The sequence below is a fragment of the Aphis gossypii genome, chromosome 1 (genome assembly GCF_020184175.1).
Source record: "Aphis gossypii isolate Hap1 chromosome 1, ASM2018417v2, whole genome shotgun sequence".
NCBI lineage: Eukaryota > Metazoa > Arthropoda > Insecta > Hemiptera > Aphididae > Aphis > Aphis gossypii.
Window position 1 is genome coordinate 38,660,248 of NC_065530.1, and position 17,855 is coordinate 38,678,102.

Consider the following 17,855-nt stretch of genomic DNA (forward strand, 5'->3'; position numbering starts at 1 on the left):
CTCATTATCTTAAAAACTTATTAATGTTTTTGAAAATATTTTTTTTAACATACGTTTTTTGTTTATTATTTAAAGATAGGTACAACATTTTCTTGAAATTTTAATAAATAACAATTGAATTTCGAATAAGTATTTATAGTTTAGATAATACTATAAAATACAAATCATTGTTTTAAATAATTTTACTCGACGATGGGTAGAAAATAATTCATTCCATGCTTAGTTGATATCCACGTTAATATCACGATGTATATTATATTCAATGACGCTAGTCCGTTTTAGCGATCTCTCCCATTGTGGATCGCAAATTTCGTCGTTTTTAACCGACGTAATGTTTAAAATTACATTTCATTAGTATTTATAATGATAGGCAAAACTGATATTACATGTAGAATTTTATGAACGCTTGGAAACGCATCTAAATTACAAATATTAAGCGGACACGATTTTTATTTTTGCAGCATTGGGGGGGGGATTGAACCCACAAATCCCCCCTTGCGTACGGGTGTGAATAGGGGATGGTTTTAAATACGGTTTTGCTAACTACTTATAGTCTTCAACGGCAGGTGACGATCACGCTGCTGCTGCGGCTGTTGCCACAATGCGGTGACGTGATGCGTCATCAACTACATTGATGACTAGACAATAATCGCGTAAGGGTATCGATATGAAAGAGTCTGCAGTTGATATTTGCAGTGAAGATAGAAATACCCAATGGTAATTGTAAATGAATACCGATACGTAGACGTTGTATATCAGAGAAATATGAATTATAATATATTAGGGTGGGTGAGAGGAACATCTGCAGGGTAACGGATCCATTGCACAGCTGAATATATTTAGCCATAACCACTAAATTTGGTTTAAAATACGACGTTGTTGTCGAAACTAATATAGTATAGGTAGGTCGTAGCCCGTAGGTAGGTAGGTACCTATAGATATTTCGATAGATCTCTCGCGGTGCGAGTGCGCATGACGTCAACTATCACTCGTCTGTTTTCTGTGCGAATCGATTGTGTTCCGGTCACCGTCTTCCGTTTATAGAAATGTTTGTAGGATAGTGACGACGGCGGCATAACATACTATTTACTAATAATGTTATAGAATGGGGCGACGACCACGCAGGACGCGATAAACGAGTCTCCGACGGGCGGGCGTCATCAATGACTCATGCCATAATAATATTATTATGCCCGGCCAACACTTCTGTGACGTCACTGCGTGTTTTACGACCACATGTATATAGAGCGTCGTGTGTATATATATAACATATATATGCCAACTTTATGATTTTAGACCCTATACTGTGGCACTCATTGCAAGTCTTTTTGGATCTTTCAAAACGCACGTAATGAACAGGAATAAAATATACTCCATCCTGATACTATAAGATTATACATAAAAGAAAAAAAGAATCATCCTCGATCGAAAGATCACGACTTTCGATTATCATAGTGTAATTTGTTTCATCATAATTCGATGAATTTTTGGAAGGTGGTAGTCTCCTCGAAAATTTTAATTTCAACACGTCTCCAGACATGGCTAAATTTTTCTGTAAAACGAAAGCATATTTTATAATATCTTTTTATTAGGTATATACCACTGTCCACTATATACTCTACCAATTAATAGGTGAAATAGTTCATTTAATCGTAAGTGACTTGTATAATAGGTGCGTTGGATCAGATCACGTTGACGATCTATTAAAAATAAGCATGTTGAGTCACTTTTTCTTTACTGAAGTAAAAAAACAAAGTATAAATGTACCCACTTTTTTAAATGTGGGCATTTCATTTTATCAATATGTATGCTGCAGCAGTTCCCTAAGGTTATAAAACCAAATTTTGAATAAACCTAATTTATTTAAGATTTAACACTTTAATAATTGAACGAACAATTGCTAAATGATCGGCGACTGCATTAGAGGAAATCGTAGGTGATTTATATTTTTTGGCATTACCAACATACTGAAAATATAATATTTGTAAAGATATGTAGTTTATTGTAGACATTTTTCTCGTGTACATTTTCTCGATTTTATATGTTTTCACAAAATACGAGTATGACGAAAACGTACATCCTTTTTAGTTTTTAATCTGTTACACTTGTCTGGTGAAATAGATTTCATAAAAAATGATAGATAATTTCGATTTTATAAATATTGCACGATTGACCCCGCCCGACCACTAAAACGGGAATTATAGGTGTTACTTACCAGATATGCAGTATACGAGGTAATAATATATTATATTGATGCCATAGATTCATCTATAATAACATGCATTACAGGTATTAGGATTATTATCGACGATTTTTTCCGGTTTTTTTTATACTTCATTTTAAAACCTTAAATAGTATACTGTGTTACCGACTGCGTCAGCTCGCACTGTCCTCACCATGTAAATACTGCTTGAATTGACATTTTGTTTTATTGAGTTTTATTCATACGATTTGGTAAACTTACGACTTATCTACATAGTATATATATTATATTTTATGGGAAGCGGTAACTACTTTAACATAGCGTTGCTTAATTTCTCCATTGAGGTAGCCGATCGTCCTATTTTCTATTCTAGGCTATGGGTCCTTGGTCCTTTACTAATAATAGAACTTTGATCGGAATTAATTCCTATTAATATTTTACTGTTTATAGATTAGTATTCATACGAAATATACGAGTTCATTGATTTTAATACTGCTTATTGCTTATTGATTAGATTTGTTTGTGAATGGTCTACTAATTTGTGTGGAAATTTTTTTTCTTAATGTTTCTTCGATTTTAGTCGTGTTTGTTTGCCTAAATAGAACCATTGTTCAGATTAATATAGTTTGGATGGATTCAAATTAGATAATACATATGAATAGTAGCTAATGTTACATATTTTGACACCAGTACTTAATATAAATAAAAGCTCATTTTTTACAATATTTAAAAGAAAAAAACTGTATAATAGTACATAATAATAATACAGAGGCTAGGCATATTCATTTACTCTTACAATGTAGTACATTTTTTAAATTAATTTTAGTTATTATTATTTAGACACCAACGTTTTTTGATAAGACGTAGATAATTATTAGAGTGTGACTAAAGACTACAAACTTAAGAATAAACAATAAGTATACATTTAATTAATTTAATATTAAATTATTTGTCTGTAAAAAGTAAAATTCTTAATAAAAATTAATTAACTATTACTATTTATTTGGAACTAGAATGAATCCCTGTCAATCGCAGACAAATATGGCTTTATATGAATTTTATTTTTATCCAAGTATGTAAACATAATATTATTACAACAAAATAAAGTAAAATAATGGAACCTGATACAAGGAATTGTCAATTATTATTTATAATTCAAACTAGCTGTACATCAAATAAAAAATATAATCGTATGTAAAGATATTAGGTATATAAGTCACCATTGGTTAAAATATGGGTTTATTATAGATATTTAATAATTAACTTAAAAAAATTATCTTTTCCTTATACTATTATTTATTCGTTAACCAGTATCTACAGATAAGATTGTATGGAAATAAACAAAAAAGTCTAAATCTATAGTGACTTCAGTATTATATCATATCAATTAAACTAATGGGAAAAATGATGTAAGACTTTCCAAATATTTATATGCTTTAACTACAAATGACAAAATAAGATAAAGATCGCATTACTGTGTATTTTAATAAACCCAAAATACTGTACCTATTATACTTATTTATTTTAGTATTTATAACTCAAAGTATCAAATTTTATAAAATATGAACTTGTAAAGTTATACCAAAACGTCCAATACCATATTTGGCCATTTTTTAGGCTTTTTTTTAAAAAAAAAAAATTGTATATATAGGATCTATAGGTAATAATATAAATTAATTTGTACATTATATTATAATATCCTGTTAAAATATTGAAAAATAAAGTAGCTGCATTGAAACTGTAATACATAATTTTATTATAATTTACAGTGGCTTATGGAGATTTATAAATTTAAAACCATGCAGTTGAAAACATTTCATTAAATTAGCAATTTATCGATATACGTTCCAAAAATAATAAATTTGAAGGAAATGACGAGTTTTTCAATATGTAATATTGTAATATTTATAATGCATGTTATTAAAAATTATAATATATAGGTACATTGTAAATATATGGATATGAAAAATAACAAATGTTTAAAACAAATTGACATATTATTGACCAAAACCGTAATAGGTATATTTAGTATGTTGATGTTGTTCTGAGAATTGGATCATGTATCTGATATAATATCTAAAAATACTAAAAAATAGTTTATCCGAATTTGAGCATCAGCTTTATAGTCAACAAGGTTACTGTATAGTTATTTGTTAGATTTATAAAATAATAAGCTCTAACCTTCTCTTTTACATAAAAAGCTTATAATTATAATTGAGTTCTCATAAATTGCACGTCTTATGACTTTTAACACAGTATTTTCAAAAATATAAATACTAAAGTTCTATAAAATATGTATTCTATAAACAATATAAATTAAAATATAACACGCAGCTTAAGCAATCAGCTATAAAAGCTGTAAGATACATTTTTTCTGACAGATATCAAAACTATACCTCCCACGTATTAATATATGATATTAAGGTAAGTCGTTTTTCATGATTTTCTGGAAGACATCTGGGAACTTCCAAAAATAAACCATTTAAATTATTATTAGTGTTGAATTTATAAGCTGAATGACATACTTTTGGAACATCCCAAAAGTATTTACGCTCAAAACAAAACACGTCATTGTATAATATAAAACCAAAATTAAAAATGCAAATATGTTTTAAATAAATGCATATTAACTATAAAAATGTTAATTCATATAAATGTACACTTAACACTAGTATTATAACAAAACATAATACGTCATATTGAAATTATATTTTAGCTCATATTTCATCTATTTATTATTAATTTATTTATTGAAGCGGATTTAACGGTATTATTGTCTGGATTATTTAGTCCAATTTATTAACCGTACCTATGTGCATTATAATATTTCAATGGATCTTAATTATTACTTTACCAGGTTATAGGTTTAACGATTATTCGATTATCCATTATCCGATTTAATGTTTTAAGATACACTTTGCATGGATAGGAAGAAAAATTGCACATCACAGCCAAAAATTAGATAAATCGAATCAAATATAAATATAGTTTAATAACCAGCATTACATTTGAAATTTGGATCACACAGTTTTCAAGTAGTCCGTTCTAGACTTTTTATTTTTAAGTATAGGTAGTAGATATCATATAGACAATAATCTAAAATAACATTATTTTATTGCAGGTTTTTTTTGATTTTTTTAAACAGAAATACACAATATTTTATTTTTAAAAGTCGAATTTTGAATATAACAAACTTCAAATATTAATCTGTAAGTGAGTTAGCAATTAAAGTGCAATAGGTTTTGAATACATTTATTTTTTAAATTAGCTTTTTTATTCCTTATAGGGTTCTTTTGGCCTTATATAGGGTTAGAGATCTAGGTTTACAGATAAAAGTGAGGTAATTTTCTCAATCGCTGTAAGTTAATAATATTATTAATTCAACCTGACAATATTAATGTATTTAAATTTTGATTATATAAGTAGTTAGGTACATTATAGCATATCGTGTATAAGTGAATTTCATCCTTTAAAATGTGTGTACCTACTACACATCTGTACGTGATTGAAAGCGTGTTACCAGTAAATCACATAATTATGATAAATATTATATAATCTCATTAGTGAATGTAGTGATACCAAAATAGTCATAGGTATCTAGTACTTATATCAATATATCACGTTACGAATTTTATTATTGTTATAATGTTATTTATATTTTAATTTGTTTATGGCAGATTACAATTAGACATAGTATTTAAATTTAATAATACAGATCAAGTTAAATAGGTAAATGTAAATGTTTTTTTTTTTTTTTTGAATAAAAAAAAAATAATTATATTTTAAGATACAATAAGAGCTTTCATAGAATGGTTCACGATTAGTAATAACTCTCAATAAATTACGAATACCTATACATAATGATAATACCTATATATTAAATATATGGCTATATTGTAATTGTGTTAAAATATAATTTTGTAAGCTGTATTTAGTTGAACTGTTTACTATTTAGACACAATATAAATACATATTATACGAAAACGCTTACACGATTTAATGAGGATATTGCTATTTTTTTTCAGTTCATAAGTTATACAAATATGATTTATTTATTAATATCTGTATGAAATGTACCTATATTATAATAAAAAATCAACTTCAAACACAAAAATAGTTTAGTAGGGACGATATTAATTGAATCGTCTCGGCATACTAAATTGTTTGGTATTCTTATATTTTTTTCGTTTAAATGAGGCATACAGTAAATAGTAATTATAGTTGACAGTGATTTTTAAGGTATGAGTTCAAGTAACTTTGAACACTTTTCGTTTTTAAATACTTTAGCTTATACCTCGACATTGAAAAGTTATTTTTGTTGTTGATACTATTCCAAAGTCACTGTCCGATTTGCCAAATCTGTTTTTAGGTAAATGAGATATCGACAGTGGTTTTGAAGCCACCAAGTGTTCATTAAAATTTCCAAAATATCTACTCGTCGATCCAATTAAGCGATTGAATTGTAATTGCAGTTCACAATAATTGTATTTTATCGGTTTCGTTCCTATAAATGTCCAACAAACGATCGGCGGTTGAGAATATTAAATACATGTTAAAATAATAATATGAGTCAAGGGATTTATTTAAGAAACGACCGGTCAGAAGCCAAAGAGGTCTTGGTGAGTGAAAAATCTACCTACATTGACCATATATGGTGCGTGTGGATTTGTCCGGTAACCAAACAACGACTATTTTAGGATTAGTGTACCAGCCACCAGGCGCAACCAGTTAATGTGACACATTATTATTGCATTTAATTTGATTTTTAACCTTCGCGCATTTATAATAAATAATAACTACATTCAATTTATATACATGTATTAATTTTCTAAGATATTATGTATGTATTGTAATAAACAATAATTTAAAGTTAACAAAAACAAAATACTGTTAACAGATTTTTATTACTATTATTTTAGTTAAGAAATATAGATAGATCATAAATACGTGGGATTATATGTTATTCATTTCACATTAAATAAAAAATTCACTTCTTTAATGTTTGATTTAATTTATATAAAAACCCAGCAATCTTAATATTATATACACACTTACATGACTACATGAGTAGGTATATTATAGTAGAACATAGTGCATAATATACAAAAGCCGGAAAATGTAACGTGTAAAACATTTTATTAAATAACTTGTTGTTAGTTTATTATAATATACAAATCTAATAAAGTTATAGATTAAAATCTCAATTATTTTTAGAAATATTTAAAACGCAACACATTTATATCTGCAAGGTCGGTCGAGATAAACATTTCCGTTTATTATTCAAAAATACTTGATAGAGAATGAACATAATATATTATATAAGATAAATTAACCTACGTTGGTATCTATATATTTCTTGTTAATGCAGTACCTATACGTACCCTGTTGTGTGAGATTTAATAATATAATAATATTCAATTTACTAGGATAGCTATTATAGATATTTCGCGGTATGAGATATAATAGGTAACGTATTATAATAATATAGTGTAGAGTTACCTATTAATTGTTGTAAATTCGTTTACCTATTACTTATTAGTTATTAGTTATTACTTATTAGGTACCTCTTAGGTATACTATACTAACCATAGTTATATAATAATAATATTATTTAGTTTTACCTACTAATAAATGAATAAAGTAATTTATTATTATTTATATTTTATAAAACGTGATAAGTTTCTACTGTGATTTTGGTATTGAATTTTATACACAATAATATAAGTATATAACAAAAACTTTACCAATAATAAATAACAATATAATATGGGATAAAAATATAAAAATATTGTAAAATTCAAGAATGAATAAAGCAATTTTTAATTTTATTTGTACTAATTGATATTTTGTTATAGTTGGTTATTAAATTTCAATAGTACAAAAATTAAACAAATAGATACACCTACATTGCAATGAATAAACAACAAAAAAATAATAAATGAACGAAAACTATAAACAATTATTTTTATAAATTATAGTATAGTTACATGCATTTTAAATGTACTACTTTAGTGATAAAAGAAATAATCTGAATACCTATATATTTATGATGAATCAATATAAATAATTACTATAGTCTACAGCTATAAAATGTATAATATTATTAATATTTTAATGTATCCTATTATTTTGTGTACAACTGCTAAAAACTAAAACTTTTATAATTTGAATTAATATTCCATTTTTACTTTATAAGTATAATTTGTATCCCAAAACAAAAACAATTGATTTCAATCCAAATTCAAAGTCTTAAAAGAACCTTCAACGCCAAAATAGTCACTTTCTGTCTTTGGTTTACCCGGACGTTTTTGTTCATCTACTCTGTAATTTTCTTCTTCTAAGAACCATTTTCTCATATCTTTGACTCTTTCAAATGTATCATCTAATTTCATGCAAAAGATCATTTAGTAAAAAAATAACTTACTGACTACTGTTGATATATTATGCTTAAAAAGTTATGTATTTTTATAAAATCAATAAATTATTGACAAACCATTTATATTTTTTAGAGGTTGTCCACTTCCTCCGATTTCAATTGGCATTATTTCTTTTGGTATATATTCAAATATCGATTCGGGATCTGCAGTCGAGTGGTAGTACAACTGAAATAATATAACATAATTATATAAATGTATTGTAAAATATAATTTTTATATTAAAACATTGAATATTGTAAATAATTAATATAATATATATAAAAAAATAGTTAAATTACTTTTTCAGATAATTCTTTTTTCATAAAAGGTTTGGTCATACTAGTTATCATATCAATAAATGGAGCTGTATTTATTGTATGGATAGCTTTTAGACGAGCTGGCAGTCCATCCTAAAATTAACATTTTTAATAAGTAGCTAATAAAGATACTAAACAATTCTTCTAATATTGCCATACTTGCAAGAAATACACGTATTTTTTCATCATATTGATACCAAGACGACCGACATGACTAAGACTAAAACCTTTCATGTCATAAATAATTATAAGTCCGTTGAACGTTCCTGAAGTCATTAGCAACATATCGATCACCATACTTAGTGCTTTAATGAAATCAGCTAAAACAAACAATTCTGCCTCTACTCGTTTAGCGTATACAAATATAACTTTGCAACCATCTGGAGTTGATCCCGGCAATGCACAAAACGACCTAAGGAGTAATATACTTCTGAGTAAACAATCATTTTATTTTTTAATTTATATTTAGTTTTTTTTTACATGGTCTTAAATGCTTCCAACACAGATTTTTCATCGGTATCTCGCTTTGTGAATAATTCGGGTGAGTGAGTGCGAAGAGTGAAATACGACTCAATAGTTACTTTAGTCGGTTCCAACCGATAAAAACAGCTATGAAAAAATAGCACTAAAAGTTCGTCTGTAATTTTATTTTATATATTATAAATTAATCAAAAACTATTTAAAAATTAAAATGTATAAGTTACACAATTAAAATTAGATAAAACTGCAAAGATATTTTTTAATACGTGTAAATAACATTAAGTCATTAACACAGTATATGCAATAACTATAGCCTATAGTTATAAAAGTCTTTTAATAAATAAAAGTGGGCATCTAACATCAACTGTATTATAGTGTTAACATCACACTTGTCTCGCATTGCTCACCTAAGCTGTACAAGATAATTCTTGTGGTATAGATATTTTACATTTAAAAGCTACAGATGCGCTCATGTGCATAAAAGAGTTTTTATATTTTTAAAACTGAAATGTATAAAATATTTAATAGTAGGAAATTAATTTCACTCTTCTAAGGTTATCTTTAAATTCTGATACGTATTTATAGGTTTATATAACCAGCTTTCATGTTTCCAACTAAATGAAGAACTATAAATACAGTTGTATAATTTTTGGAATATTTAAACTATGAAATAATGAGAATAAATAGAATAATATTATAATAAATATAATAATTAATACTAGTGTCACAGTGACACACTGCATATCTCAACTTGCATATTTCAACATTGAATAAATAAATTAATAGCACTCATGAAACGTAAATAATATATAGGTACTGAATCTTTATCATAGAGGCTTAATAAACGTTTTGTTTAAATACTATCCAAGTCTTCTAAATTGTTTATGCTTTGTGCAAATTTCAAAATTGAGCCATGCAATTATGCAAACCACTAATCAGTAATCAGTTAAAGACTTTGAGTTACTAATAATAATTATTAATAATACATAGCTATTAAATATTTTAAGCATTAATAATGACAGATGACTATTGAACATTTTTATCATCAATGACACTATACTATTGTGCTTTAGCCTTTAGGTTAAAAAACGCATATGTAGAATACATCATTAAGCTTTTTACATATAATTTTCGAATCAAAGAAAAAAATAAAATGTTTTTAGTGTTATAACTTATATTATAAACTATGTTTCTTAATTTAAATTAATAACATTATTCTTGTCAACTACCTATATAAATACATAATACATTTTATACATCTATGTAGGTATATTTTTTATGTTACTTTAAAATAAATTAAGTAGGTACTTGCCAGTAACGAGTGGAAGGTGTGGTTGTTTGGATATCCATTCTCTGAGATGATTTAAATCATCTTCATTGAGTTCTGGGTTTTTTTTAAATTCATCTGGAACGTTAAAAAAATTCATTTTTACAGAATTACTGCTTTAGTAGATACTATACCAAAACTTCTAAAAATGTATACAATACTACAATAGAACTGAAATATTTTTCAATTACATTTTCGTTATATATTAAACATGGTGGACAGTAATTACAGACAACAATAAATATTATTTACAATTGAATACGCGGAAAAGCCTTGAAAGTTCCATTGCTTGTAACATTATAATATACTATTATTATAAATACAGGGAAATAGTCTATAATCTAACTTTTATAAAAAGTATAGCGTGATTCACCAAGCATGGTCACCTCTTTTTTCTTCAATAATGCAGTTATTTAAATTCTGATTTTTGAAATTTTTTTAATTCTTAAATATTATACTTATAAGGGTATAAAATTCTTGTGATATTTCATGTTACTATAAAGAAAGTGTCTTGAGGAGATACAATTTTCTAATCTTCAAATGAAAATATTCTTTTCTACATTAATTTTTTTAGTGGATTAATTTTTTGAAAATGTTGACGTTGGTTAGTATCAGAATTAAAATTTAAACAAATAATTTTTGAGTTATTTAATTATATATGTATGTACTAAACTTTTAAGGATAATAGTTTCATGATAATGAGTTTGAATATATAAAGACTATGGACATTGCGGTAATTTAAAATTTAATTTTTTTTCAAATTTAAATTAATCTATTTACATTAATAATTTAAATTAAATGCGAACAACGATTCTGAACGGAGATGATTTGTCAGCCTAGGATATAATTTCTAGTGGTTCTAATAAAGTAGGCATAAAAGGGGGCTTATGTTTTAATCGGCCTAAATACACCAAAATTTAAGTTCTTTTATAACTATTGTAAGCCGAACTTATGAAAATCTTGTATTAAATTTTCAACTCTTAGCTACTTATATCTACAAACATTTTTATAAATTATACCTACAAAAAAATTTGCAAATATTCATGATTTTGACGAATTTTTGTCAATATTTAAACTTCAGATGTTAATAAAAAAAAATGTGCCTATGTATTATTATGATTTTTGAATCACTATAAGACTAACTTATGAGGAACTTTGTATTAAACTTTCAAGTATTTTGATTATAGGCTAAACAAATTTTATTGATATTTATAAAAATAAAATAAACAAAAACGAACATTTCAAATATCTATAAATAGCATAAAAAAAATAAGCGAAATATTTCACAAATTAAATCATGTAGAGAAAATGCCAATCCAAATAACTGGTGAAATTTTCAAATATCTACGAATTATACTTTTTGAATAATAACAAATATTTGAAATCGTTTGAGGATAAATCGTTATTGTTACGCAATTTCGTAAAAATTTAAAATTCGAACGCACATACCATTTTTCCTAAAATGAAGTTTTTAGTTTTCACTATAGCTATTTGAAGGAAAACTTAAGGTTAAACTTTTTAACCTTAAATATAAACACGAAAAAATCGTGATTTTGACTTATTTCGTAAAAATTTGATCTATAAGCGCTTATAAAAAAAATTATGTCAAACGATTTTTGGTTTTTTTTTTTTAACTCAAATAAGAACAACTCATAAAGAATCTTGTATAACATTTTCAAGTTTTTTTGATCATCTAAAAATTTTTTATCGACACTTCAAAAAAAAAATTCTCAGAAAAATCTGCAGTTGTCTATAAATAGCTCAAAAAATATTTGGTGAAAATTTCAAGTATTTACAGTGATTAGTTTTTGAGTTACAACCATATAAAAAATCGATTTGGTCAAAAACTGGTTTTGCGTAAAAATTCCAGTTTTTTCCACTTTTTTTTTGTTTTCTCGAGTTTTTTGAAAAATGTTGGAAAATGTTTACTTTTGAGTTTTGACCTTTATAATGCACCAAGGATATTCATTTTGCCATCGGAAACCACCCCCGAAGTTTGAAATTGAATCACTATTTCGACAAGTCATGCAACACACATCATTGTAAAATCAATACATTCATCACTTCGTTCATCTTCAAAATCTAAAACGATTAATAAATACAACAAATGCAATAGAAGAATATAAAAATAAAAAAATTTCAACAATGACATTTTAAAAAAAAGTAAGTATAACAATTATTTGAAATAATAAATAATTAATAGTGCTATAAGAAATATTTAGCTTTATGTATACATAAATGTATAAATTTAATTTTAATATAAAATATGTAGAATAAATTATATTATATTTAATTTAATTTCAGAAATCAAAGTATAATCTACATTTATTACTATAGGATTCAGATAAAGGTACGTAGCTAATGTTTAAAATATTATATAATATTATAATACTTTTTTTTTTCAATTTTGAACCGACAACTGGGAGGGGACCGCTTCACATAACTTCCTCCCGGATATATACTTATAAAATATTGTAATAATGTGTGCTTAAGCCATTATATCTTTTTTAAATTTAAAATATATAATAATTGTTAGTTATTGAGGATAAGAATAAGTTATAACTTATACATTATGATTAAGACAAAATATAAAGATAGGATATTACACACACACACATACACACTCAAACATATACCTAAATATTTTTATCAAGTTACAAAATCCTGGATTTTTATTAATTCTACAATAATTTATCAAAATTAATTTTATATTAGCACTGAGATAGACAAGATGATATACTGGAGTGAGGACTCGCTATTCTTACAATGATACAAAAAACGAGCCGTCTCGAATCCCGCTTTCTCCATCATCGAAGGGCAAAACATTTCATTTTTACATACGATGGACGTATGAAAACCTATAGATAAATTTATTGTAATTAAAAAAGAAAAAAATAACACACATTTAATAACAGTATAGAATATTTATTATTTATACAAAAGTACAAAACAATTGTATTTACATATTATGTATTTCTTCTGTGCATGTGTATATCATTAAACTTCTCTGGAGAACTGTTAAAAGCAGGGATTTTGAGATTTACAATGGACATTTTTGTTTATAAATGGTTGCTCTCGGTTATAAATAAACAAAAATTAATAAACATTTTAGTCTAATATAAAATTACATATTATTTAAGACAATTTTTGTCGGGTCAACTAGTTACTATAACTGATATAAGACTGTTAAATACATTTAATCGACAAGGTGGCAGTATCTTATTATTTTATCAAAAAATAGAAATTAATGAATACATTAAAACCATAATGATTATTATAATTCAAAATTTTAAGTATAATCTTCACAAAATTATAATTTCAAATGGCAGGGGACTGAATTAATAAATACCACCAATATTGTATTCTTGCTGATCATTACCTACCTATATTTTTAATTTTGTTATGTAGTGGCAGCTGATGGTTTATTAACTTTTTACTTTTTAGTAGTATGAAATATATAATTTACTTATATTGACATTTGAGCAAATATTTCAGCGATTATGAATGAAACTAAATCATTATTTACAATTCAATCATATTTTCCTGTGTAAAAATGAAATGTTTTGCTCTTCGATGGTGGGGGTAACGTCAAACGCACAGATCTCTGTATAATATATAGAAGTTTATGATCAAACGCGACAGCTCGTTTTCACCGCCGAGTCCACGCTCCGGTACATCTTATATTCTTATCTATCTCAGTGCATATTAGTGTACTGTGCACTAGTGGTACCATTATCATTAAAAGTCCTCTATACTTATTGACATATTTTTATTACTGTACCAAGGTCATGTAAAATTCGAATCAGACATATACCTACGGCTATTGTATAATTACATTTTTTCACAGTATCATGGGCTTTTTTAAGTTATAATTATACAGTTTACTCGTATGAATCGTACTTATTAAAAAATTGAAGTACATCATTTTTTTTCAAGTGTACAAGTAATTTATTAACTCCTTTCAATTCCTTATTCACAAATTCAAATTTATTACTAAATTATTACTAGAAACTAGATATAAATAATTATATTATACTTATCAATGTGATATTGACCGTTTTTAAGGAGTTTAGTATAGGCAATAATTTTAATCATGTGTTTTTAAGGTATAAATATGTGTATAATAAATTATAAGAAGGCGTACATTCTTATGTAAATAATTGAAAATATTTGACAAAACACAGTTTTAATTAATTTCCCAAAATAGAAAGGTATTGAATAAATGCATAGGAAACGGAATAAGAAGGAGTAGTTATTGCATAACAGATTACTATAGTACCAGACTGTATTTTGATGTCAAAATTATTTGCTATCTAATATTTAATTTTATTTATGACTAATTAGTTATTTAATTACTATTTAGTTATCTATTACAATATTAATTACAAATGAATGAAATGTTTGTTAAAAATGGTTATTGTCAATGTCTTTATAGGTATGTGAATATTACATAATAATACAAAATATGCACATACCTATTAATAAAATATTTAAAAACTTACAATATGAAATTCATTATATTATTTAGTATACGCTCCTGTCCACCATCGAAATTCGACTTCATAAGATGGACAGGGAATATTCAGCTGCTTTTATTGAAAATATCACGAACACCACCAATCATACGTATACTGAATTAATATCTGAGTAGTACAATTAATCTATAATTTTTAAGTGCACAGTTTGCCAATACAATATACTATATTAATTACTATACATATTATATGAGAAGATGTGACATGTATCAAATCAAAATAAAATATGTTTGAATTCAGCATAAATTATTAATTTTTAATATTTATGATTATAAACTAATAGACGAAATAAAAGTGAGAAACATTGCCATAATCAAATTAATTAAATGATTCTATTTGTTATCAATGGTATGTTAATAATTTTGAAAATGTAAATAATATTCAGCATAATATTAAATAAAATATACAATACCTATATACTATAATATTACAGATACGTTCTACGTGGTACATAACTTACTAAACTTAAACTGAGAAAATAAATGATAATAGCGATAATACACAGTTTCATACAATATAGAATCGTTTTGGGTAGAAAATCGACATTAGAAAAATTGATCTCCATGATCACCGATAACAGAGACCGTTCAAAAAACGATTAACAGCTGGTACAGCTCGAATTCAGAATATCACTGTTTGGTTGGATATTGATGTATCATCGCGGATCGTGAATAACTACTATGTCTTTAATAATATATTGTGCAGATTATGTTCGTCCTTTGATTTTTTGCTCAATATTTTGATCTTAGTTTAAATAGATAAGACAAGTACCAAAGGCCACAGTCGTAATGAAATAATAGTTTGCACAGTGAACAGTACAACTTCCCGACACACAATGTCGTTGTTTTCGAAATCTTGATAGGTATCGTCAGTTTTATGAAAACGTTGATTTCGATTTTTACAGCATTTCGTTGTCGAGTAAGCGAATCGAAGACGAACATAATAATTAATAGGTATTTACAACCAATCATATGATTTCAATTGGTATTCGTTTACTAATCGGTACGGCGAATGCTTTATATTCGGCATTAACAAGTCCTAGAACACCTTATTTATTCTAGTTCTTAATGATTTATTGTTAATTATTATTTTTCATTTATTAATATTAATTGTTTGTTGTTTACTTTTTGATTGTTTTTTTTCATTATATAATATTTACCAGTAAACATGACGGAATCTGAAGATTCGGTGTCCACCAACGCTTCACCAACTTCATCACCTGCTTCCTCACCTGCTTCCTCACTTGCTTCCTCACCGACCACTTTGCCTAAGTCACCTGTTAAAAAGAAAGAAGTGGCCGTCACCGTCCAGAAGCCCACCCTGGCACATCCGTCTACTGCTGTTATGGTGACCACGGCTATTAAAACTTTGAATGATAAAAAAGGTTCCACTCTGCAATCTATCAAGAAATACTTGGCCTCAAATTATCAAGTGAATTTGACCAAGTTTTCGCCATTCATCTGTAAGTATTTGAAAACGGCCGTCGCGAAGGGCAATTTGATTCAGACGAAAGGCTCCGGTGCCTTGGGTAACTTCAAACTGCCGATTCAAGTGAAAAAACCCGCCGTGAAGAAAAAGAAAGCAGTAATTGTCGCCGTCCCTGCTGTAACTAAGAAGAAACCGGATGCAAAAAAAACAACAGCTGTTAAGACAGCGACGTCTGGCAAGCGAAATTCTATCGAGGGAACAAAATTGAATGCTAAGAAATCTAAAAAAGTAACAACGTCTGTTGTCAAACCGAAATCCAAAACAGTGAAGAAGGTAGTTACCAAGAATTCTCCAACTAAACCAAAAAAGGTAGGATCAGCGGCCATAAAATCAAAAACTTCAAAAGTTGTGGTGAAAAAGACTCCAGTAAAAAAAGCAGCACCCAAAAAGAAATAGACCAAGTTAGTTAATTATACCTACCTATTATAATGTAAAAAATATTGAATGTAACAATTTTTAAAAAGGTCCTTATCAGGACCATCAAATCATTTTTCTTTACCTCTATTTTTCAGAACTCGGCATATCTAATGCAAGTATCAATAAGCCCTAAATCCAATTATTTTATTTTATTGCAATTTATATTTTCAGTTTTTTGTATTTACTCCTTATGTTCTTTTTATTTTTTAATTACATTCAAGGTACTATAATATTATAATCAGTCATTAATCATTATCTATCATACATAAATACATGATCAAGAAGAAATTAAACTGTCCGGTAATGACAAAGATAAGCACCCTCTTAGATCATTGTTTAAGGTAGACTAATTAGTCATGTTCATATTATATTATAACATTGAAAAAATTGCACTACAATAACTATTATTTTTTGAATTATAGCTACTGATACAAATTAATTTACATACAAAGAATTTTGTGTTCAAATTTTAAAGTTTAGGTACGAATATAAAACATTTTATAAATTGTAAGTTAAATAATTTTGTCAAATTTTTGAAATTTTGAGAAAATTCGTTAAAATATTACCTTCAAACGCCTATTAGACTATTGTAGATTTATACATCTTTTTTTAATTACCAATAGAAAAAACTTAAGATGAACATTGTACAAAACTGTTTTTGATCAAATAAAA

The 17,855-nt window shown here is 26.6% G+C and overlaps 2 protein-coding genes across 2 annotated transcripts; one reads left to right on the forward strand and one right to left on the reverse strand.

Moving 5' to 3' along the window:
- Window positions 1-8,176: 8,176 nt before the first annotated feature.
- Window positions 8,177-10,927, reverse strand: LOC114130144 (alpha-tocopherol transfer protein-like). Its single transcript, XM_027995049.2, has 6 exons — window positions 10,729-10,927; window positions 9,417-9,573; window positions 9,096-9,348; window positions 8,919-9,029; window positions 8,697-8,805; window positions 8,177-8,585 (listed from the first exon to the last, which is right to left on the reverse strand). Exons 1-6 carry the CDS (start codon window positions 10,841-10,843, stop codon window positions 8,434-8,436), a joined length of 897 nt encoding a protein of 298 aa, XP_027850850.1. The 5' UTR covers window positions 10,844-10,927; the 3' UTR covers window positions 8,177-8,433.
- A 5,384-nt stretch (window positions 10,928-16,311) lies between these two features.
- LOC114130140 (histone H1-like) lies at window positions 16,312-17,251 on the forward strand. Its single transcript, XM_027995046.2, has one exon. It carries the CDS (start codon window positions 16,446-16,448, stop codon window positions 17,160-17,162), a length of 717 nt encoding a protein of 238 aa, XP_027850847.1. The 5' UTR covers window positions 16,312-16,445; the 3' UTR covers window positions 17,163-17,251.
- Window positions 17,252-17,855: the final 604 nt, after the last annotated feature.

Coding starts and splice junctions, on each gene's coding strand:
- LOC114130144 (XM_027995049.2), bottom strand. CDS start 10,843: ATGAATTTTTTTAACGTTCCAGATGAATTTAAAAAAAACCCAGAACTC. Junction 9,574..10,728: donor ACACCTTCCACTCGTTACTG/GCAAGTACCTAC, acceptor ATAAAATTACAG/ACGAACTTTTAGTGCTATTT. Junction 8,806..8,918: donor AAAAAGAATTATCTGAAAAA/GTAATTTAACTA, acceptor ATATTATTTCAG/TTGTACTACCACTCGACTGC.
- LOC114130140 (XM_027995046.2), top strand. CDS start 16,446: ATGACGGAATCTGAAGATTCGGTGTCCACCAACGCTTCACCAACTTCA.